Source organism: Physeter macrocephalus, chromosome 20 (genome assembly GCF_002837175.3).
Source record: "Physeter macrocephalus isolate SW-GA chromosome 20, ASM283717v5, whole genome shotgun sequence".
Taxonomy (NCBI): Eukaryota; Metazoa; Chordata; class Mammalia; order Artiodactyla; family Physeteridae; genus Physeter; species Physeter macrocephalus.
Genome location: NC_041233.1, coordinates 86,792,387 through 86,800,874, shown reverse-complemented (window position 1 = coordinate 86,800,874; position 8,488 = coordinate 86,792,387). Strand labels below are relative to the sequence as shown.

General features: G+C 35.8%; 1 protein-coding gene across 1 annotated transcript; it reads right to left on the bottom strand.

The window, feature by feature from the left end:
• Nucleotides 1-4,762: 4,762 nt before the first annotated feature.
• LOC112066930 (THAP domain-containing protein 1-like) lies at nt 4,763-8,401 on the bottom strand. The gene is made up of 3 exons (XM_028481957.2): nt 8,388-8,401; nt 5,839-6,064; nt 4,763-5,304 (listed from the first exon to the last, which is right to left on the bottom strand). Exons 1-3 carry the CDS (start codon nt 8,399-8,401, stop codon nt 4,930-4,932), a joined length of 615 nt encoding a protein of 204 aa, XP_028337758.1. The 3' UTR covers nt 4,763-4,929.
• Between the last annotated feature and the right edge of the window lie 87 nt (nt 8,402-8,488).

The window sequence follows — 8,488 nt, the reverse complement described above, 5'->3', positions numbered from 1 at the left end:
TGTCTAATGGTATACTATGTGTCTCTGATGCTTTATTCATTTTTCTTCATTCTTTTTTCTCATTATTCAGCTTGCATGATCTCTACTTACCTTCAAGTTCACTGAGTTTCTTCTGCCAGTTCAAACCACTATCAAGTTTCTCTAGTGAATTTTTCATTTTGGTTATTGTACTTTACAATTCCAGAATATCAATTTGGTTCCTTTTTATTTGTATCTCCTTATCGATATTTTCTTTTCGATGAGATATTGTCATTATATCTTCCGTTACTTCTTTAAGCATGGTTTCCATTGGTTCCTTGAACAGATTTGCAATGGCTCTTTTGAAGTCTTTGTCTGTTAATTCTGACGTCTGGGCTCTCTCACAGACAGTTTCTATTGCCTACTCTGTCTCCTGTGTATGAGTTATGTTTTCCTGTTTATTTGCATGTCTCATAACATTTTGTTAAAAACTGGGCATTTTATATATTGTGGGATTTCTGAACACTGATTCCAGTTACTCTCCACCCCCACCTCTGGCTTGCTGTGATTGTTTTCTTTTTTATTTAATCACTTGGCTGGACTAATTTAGTGAGGTTTATTTTCCCTTCAGTGTGATGTCTCTGGTTTCATTCCTTAGAAGGTGCAGCCTTGGGCATGCACACAGTCACTTCGGGTGACAGGTTTTAACAGATCTTTCTTTTCTTACTTGCCTCTTTCCCTGGTTCTCTCTGGTAAGTTAGCTTGTTCTCTCTTGTACAATTTAGCTTGTTGCTCTTGTGGAGCTACCAGCCTCCTCTTAATTGCTAACCACCGGGTTCTCCATTGTTTTTGAGAGCGCCTTAGGCATGAACTTCCCTTACACACTTGCAAATAAAATAATTTCCTTTGGGGAGAGCTTCAGAGCTCTCTGTCCTTATAGCCTGCCGCACCCCCAAGAAAAAAACCTCAGACACCTTCTGGAGCCGGCAGTGGGGCCCACGGCCTGCTTCTCTAGCACTGATGACTGCATTATGAGCAGAGCTCGGCTTGTACTGTAGCCTCTGGTCCCCTTGACTTGCCTCTGCTGGCATGGAAACTTCACCCTTTGAGCATATTAGGGAGAAGGTGATCAGGGTCCCAGTATTCTTGGCCTGCTGCACCTGAGGTAGAGCCTCCATCCTATAGTGGGAGCTGAGTGGAGGAAGGGAGTCCTGACCTCTTGGCTGCACTTGCCTGGAGTTTAGCCTTTGCAACACAAAGGTCGGGGGCCTGAGAAATATTGGCAGCCTCCCCTCCCTGGGAGATACATACTATAGCCCATGATTGGGAACTGGGAGGAGAAGAAACATATATGCCACACAGTCTTAACTTTCTTATGAGATTTAGATGTTCCTGAATGTTCATCTGCTGTATGCCCTTAGGACAACATGCACAGATTTTACATGTTTGGTTTTTTTTTTCACCACTTACGGTAGTTATGGTGTGGAGGAGTTCAGAGCTCCTCATGCAGCCATTCCAGAAGTTGTTTACCTACTTATTGTTAATACTGTACAGTTTGTCTCACCAAAAATAGTTTAAAACAATGAAAGTTTATTCATATCCCTTATGACGTTTAAAAAATGAAACTTTTATAATCTCTAAACCCAAACTATGAATTTAGAAATGAATAAAAATTCTGAAGATTTTGAGTTAAAAAAAATATGTATCATTCAGAAAAAAATCTCAGTAAAACCACATCCAAGGTAAAAAAAAAAAATGTATCCAGACATGGAATTGTAAGAGAATATTACTTCAAGCAAACTATTGTTATTTTAAGGCCAAACTTATAATTGCTTTTTTGCGTGTGTGTAAATCACTGTTTGCTTGGATATTTTCCTTTCACATCAAGGATTGCATTTTACTACACAACTATATAAAAGTGTAATGTCCAGAAACACCGGTTACCATCAGCCAAGAGCAATGCTCTTCACTCACTGCTTATCCAATTCACAGGGTCCCCAATATCAGGAAGAGTAATAACCGAACAAGCAAATCTGTTCTCTTTTTCCTTTAAATGCTATTCATAGTTGGCTATCTTTTTAAAATTCTGGAACACAGCTGGAGTTTTCTTTTTATAGATCACATGGACTTCTAGATATATTATGTCACTTATGACTGACTTTATAAAAGCCATAGTTTGTGGGTATGTGTATGTGTGCATAATTTTTTTAATAACTAAAGATGATCAGAGAATATTACTTCAATCTAAAAAAAAAAACTCGTATCAAGTGAAACTTTCAACTGCCTTCACCATTATGGTTATACTTCTAAGAAAGGGATTACACAAATTATAGTTAAAAGAAAAAAATCTCCTCATGTATTTGAATTTCCAAGCAAAAATTTTTGCTAATAACTTTAGACACCAATGTTTCTTTACTGTAATGACAGAATTATTTTTAGTTCACATAACAGGTACACAACTAATAAACATTTAGATTATTTTACAAAATTTTGAAACTTCTTTAATTTGGAATTTGATAGTTCAAACTATGCAGTAGTTTAAAGCAAAGTTTATAGTTGCATTATAAACAAGTATTTTAAAAAGTGGCAACAAATTCTACTCTATTCCAGAAACCCATTTTAAAGAATCTAAACAGAATTGCTTAAATGTAAATGGCATACAGAGAACAGATGTCCAGTTGTCAGGAGTATTTTACAAAGGGATTCTGCAGGGTTTGGAGGTTAGGCAAGTGTTCAGGTCCATTCTGATTCTAAAATTCTACAGTTTTCCTAGCAGTTGTATTAAGAAACAGTTATTTCTTCTATTATTGCCAAATTATATCATGCATAGATGGAAACTTTAGGATGTCACTATCGGTGCTTAAAATAAATGTCATCTTTCATACTATGGTGAAACTCACAAGGGTCTCCCTCCCCACTTGCTCCAGACTGAGACCCTGTCCCTGCTGTTTCAGACTAAGTTTCACTATGATTGAAGAGCACCTATTTTAGCCTAAATGTTCTCCTTCTCTTGGCAATGTCATGATATAATAGACAAAATGAATTTTAACAAAATGAATTTTTAAAACATTTCAACAAATGTTCCTTTCAAATTCAGAAATAAGCGCCTGTACCTCAAACTCCCTATGTTAAACATAATAAATGATTTAAATGCAAACAGTTGGTATACATGCTGCTTGCTCAGTTCTCTCCAAATAGGGATTTACGTCTCATGAAAAAAAAGTAGCTTCAGGTTAAATCATAATGCTAAGACACTAAGTCACTAAGTAATTATGATGATCTCTTTTACAATTCAATGTTGGATTCTTGTTTCTGAGGACATGTACACACACACACACACACACACACACACACAGATTTTTTCTATGTAGATGACAATTTAGATTTAAGATATATACTTTGCAAAATATTTACCCACATATTCTCCAGGAATCGCTAGAGAGATGAAATGTAAAAACAAACTCCTTAGAGATTTTGTGCCTTCTAAAAACAGTGATTAGACTCACGTATAACTAGAAAACATCCTGATTCCTCAGAGTTAGTTCTAAGTGTTATCAGATGATATAATTTCAAGTAATCATAATTTTCTATTTTTGAAATACTGGTTCATAAAAAATCGAATCTCCATGAATCAAAGTACTGGCATGGCAGTGAATTACACTGAAAATCAGGTCTACAAAAGACACTCTTGGACATCACCGCTGAGTATCTTTAATACAGCCTTCAAAAGTCTGTGCAGCACTTCGAAACATGAAATAATTACGGTTGGAGCAGTTACTCTAAACCTCAGTAGGTAATTCCTACAGCAGTACTTGTTTACTCAGAACTGTTTTCACTTCAAATATATGTAAACTTTCTCACAAAGTCAGAACACAACTCACAGTTTGAACAGAAACCTCAGTATTTGAGTCTCAGCATTAAGTAAAATAAACATTACCTATTAGGATGCTTTTGAATGCAAATCACTCCTTAAGGTAAATGGGATGTAATTTCTAACTTGTGGTAAAAGTGAAGAAATCATTTTTTATGTGAAGCCTTGACCAAAAGCAATTAGTCAAGTGCAAGATTTTCACCTTATGGAGCAAGTCACACTCTACCCACACAACACATCTGGCAGAGATCTGGATGCGGGTACACCTACAGTTGGGGCCTGGATGTCCCTTAGCTCAGGGCAGTGAGAGAAAAAGGCAAGCCGTGGCTCAGCCCCCATTGGTCACTGGTCACTACCTCACTGATAACAATGCCTACTTGGCTTACTGGAGAGCGTATCTTCCAGTGGAGACACACTTCTAACTCTATAATGCCAGAGAGCGGGGGGAAAAGAAGGGTCCACTTTTAAAAAATCCATTCTTTAAAGTCTTTTAACCATTTTGATTAGGTATGGAATGACTCATTTTCTGCTCTAAAGACAACCAATCTTTTTCTTTTAAAGTATTGACTTGCCAATTTATCTTTTAAGAAAGATAAATGAATCTGCTGACTTTACAAATAAGAATATGTGAATAAGAATATATAATATATATATATATATATATATATTCTGAGAAGTTATTGTCCCATGCTTCTGATTTAAAATGTGACTAAGTTCTCTCAATAAACTGTTCATTTAAAATTTTAAACTTTAAACTTAAATCATCCTTACTGCACTGCTATCATTCTCTTTACTTTTTATTTTCATATCATTTCTATAAATACTCAAATTAAGAAACAAAAATTCCCAATCTTGAAACCAACTTACAATGAAGCTAGTTTATAACTTTTAAAATATTTTGTTAAAATGTAAAAACCTTGAAATTACAAACAAAACATTTACAATTTTACAGTATATATCTAATTTATTCTTTTAAAAAAATATTCTGAATTGTTTTTATACAAGTGATCAAGTGTAATTTTTTTCAAATGAAACTCCTCTACAGGCTAGAAGAGGGTAGGTGGTATTGCCCCATTGAACACCAACACAAATTTCACTCTTCAGGCTGGGACTTCAACTATTTCAAAATAGTCATTTGGTAGAATCACATAACCCCTCTCGGAGACGTCGTCTTTCTCCTTCTGGAAGTGCACGACCTCCTTTAGCTTCTCTAGCTGCCGCTCCTGTCTTCTGCACCGCTGCTGTGCGGTCTTGAGCTTCTTCCTGAGCTTCTCTACTTGCTGTTCGAGCTGGTGAATCCTCTTCCTCTGGTGCATGGTGTCCTCCACAGTGTAGTTGTGGTCACAGAACACGGAGAGGTTATCAGGGGTCTGAAGAGGAGGCATGAGTAACCCGATAGCAGCATCAACCTGGGAAACGGGGGGTGTTGAAGGAGGTCGGGGAAGCTGTTCTGGGGGCTCTGGAAGATCTTCCTTCTAAAACAAAGATGCAGAGCACGTTTCAGTTACATGACGAAACAGTTCACAAGAACTCATCTGTGGAATTTAAGAATGCTAGACTCATTTCTGTCTCCTCGGTATAGAAACATTCTAAAATGAGAAAACAGTTCAAGTTTTAATTGTACTTTTCTTTCTGAAGTAGAAATGGGATGCAAGAAACACAAAATGATTATTAAGATTTAATTAAATACTAAGCACTTAAAACTGAGGGGAAAAATACTTTGAACTATCACTGACAAAGAAAAATCAAAACTTATCAACATGGAAGTAGGACTACAGAGTGATCTCAAAGTAAGTTATGAAGCTAGATTGAGTTTCTTAGTGTGAGGATATTTAACTTTAATAAACTGCACTTTGTATTTTTAAAAAGTATTTCACTGTGAACAGTGGTTATTTACACGTGATGGGTTCCAGGCAACATTTATTTTCTTAACACTACTCTGGATTTCCACAGTGAACACATTAACTTTATAAACAGAAAACCACCCAATATTTTAAAACACTTACTACCTTGTCATGTGGTTCAGTACAAAGAAATATTGTGGGGACAGCGTCCTCTTTCAGTAACTTGTTGTTGCACTCCCTCTTAAAGCAGTCCGGAGTAAAGTGTTCTGAGCAAATGCTGCTGTACTTGGTGGGCTTAAAGTTTTTCCTTCTGACGGCTGCCTCCCATTTTTTACAAAGACTGGGTCGAGTAAGAGGAAACCTAAGAAGACAACATAATTCAGTTTTCCAACTTTATTCAAAATAAAAGGCACACCCAGACTTTCCTGCTTAGAAAAGAACTAGCTTACATCGGTGTTAACACACCAAGGAAGAATTTGATTAAAACACCAGCCCTGCGAATCTTTTTTTTTTTTGACAGTGTTTAGTTGTGTCCTTATTACCTTAGTTTGTTGAGATTGTACTTGTTTTGACATAGTAAACAGACTTGTGGTTGCCAAGGGTGGGAGAGGGGGAGGTATGGAGTGGGAGTTTGGGATTAGCAGATGCGAACTATTACATATAGAGAATGGATAAACAACAAGGTCCTACTGTATAGCACAGGGAACTATATTCAATATCCTGAGATAAACCATAATGGAAAAGAATACGAAAAAGAATGTATACATGTGCATAACTGAATCACTTTACTGTACAGCAGAAATTAACACATTATAAATCAACTAGACTTGAATCAAGTAAATTTTTTAAAAATGTACTTCTTTTAAAATCCTATAACTAAAGTGACCACCACTAATGTGGAATATAAGTCACCCCTCCCAGCATGGTATATTTGTTCTTCTTAAAAAGCAATATTTCTTACAGGAATCTGATTGATCACATAGCAGTTATAAGAATGTCAGATACAATGACATATACAATCTAAACAGGACAGGCTGATTAAGAATTTACATTATATAAAAATATTCTTATTAAAAGGTAGCCATGTGGATAGATGCACGCAAGTGGCAGAGTTAAGTGATGGGAGGCTGAGGTCGAGGCCCATGTGCTGCGATATTGTAAATAACCTTCACTAACAGATACAGGGATTCCACACACATCTAAATACACAAGGATAAATCGTATAGGTCCACTATCTGTTTATCTCAGTTTTTAATGCTTAACTTTTATACTGAAGACACTAAAAGTTTCAGGTAAGAATACACGCTATAGAGTGAATTTGTATTAATTATTTTTTCACCAGTGATTTTCTGTGCATTGTAAAACAAAATTGCACATTTATAACTATGTACTGAGAAAAATAAGTCTTTTGGTTCTCTTAGAATCAGTCTGACAAATATGAATTAATCAAATTAGTCAAATCCTAGCGAGTGCAAAATATTTACCCACATATTCTCCAGGAATCGCTAGAGAGATGAAATGTAAAAACAAACTCCTTAGAGATTTTGTGCCTTCTAAAAACAGTGATTAGACTCACGTATAACTAGAAAACATCCTGATTCCTCAGAGTTAGTTCTAAGTGTTATCAGATGATATAATTTCAAGTAATCATAATTTTCTATTTTTGAAATACTGGTTCATAAAAAATCGAATCTCCATGAATCAAAGTACTGGCATGGCAGTGAATTACACTGAAAATCAGGTCTACAAAAGACACTCTTGGACATCACCGCTGAGTATCTTTAATACAGCCTTCAAAAGTCTGTGCAGCACTTCGAAACATGAAATAATTACGGTTGGAGCAGTTACTCTAAACCTCAGTAGGTAATTCCTACAGCAGTACTTGTTTACTCAGAACTGTTTTCACTTCAAATATATGTAAACTTTCTCACAAAGTCAGAACACAACTCACAGTTTGAACAGAAACCTCAGTATTTGAGTCTCAGCATTAAGTAAAATAAACATTACCTATTAGGATGCTTTTGAATGCAAATCACTCCTTAAGGTAAATGGGATGTAATTTCTAACTTGTGGTAAAAGTGAAGAAATCATTTTTTATGTGAAGCCTTGACCAAAAGCAATTAGTCAAGTGCAAGATTTTCACCTTATGGAGCAAGTCACACTCTACCCACACAACACATCTGGCAGAGATCTGGATGCGGGTACACCTACAGTTGGGGCCTGGATGTCCCTTAGCTCAGGGCAGTGAGAGAAAAAGGCAAGCCGTGGCTCAGCCCCCATTGGTCACTGGTCACTACCTCACTGATAACAATGCCTACTTGGCTTACTGGAGAGCGTATCTTCCAGTGGAGACACACTTCTAACTCTATAATGCCAGAGAGCGGGGGGAAAAGAAGGGTCCACTTTTAAAAAATCCATTCTTTAAAGTCTTTTAACCATTTTGATTAGGTATGGAATGACTCATTTTCTGCTCTAAAGACAACCAATCTTTTTCTTTTAAAGTATTGACTTGCCAATTTATCTTTTAAGAAAGATAAATGAATCTGCTGACTTTACAAATAAGAATATGTGAATAAGAATATATAATATATATATATATATATATATATATTCTGAGAAGTTATTGTCCCATGCTTCTGATTTAAAATGTGACTAAGTTCTCTCAATAAACTGTTCATTTAAAATTTTAAACTTTAAACTTAAATCATCCTTACTGCACTGCTATCATTCTCTTTACTTTTTATTTTCATATCATTTCTATAAATACTCAAATTAAGAAACAAAAATTCCCAATCTTGAAACCAACTTACAATGA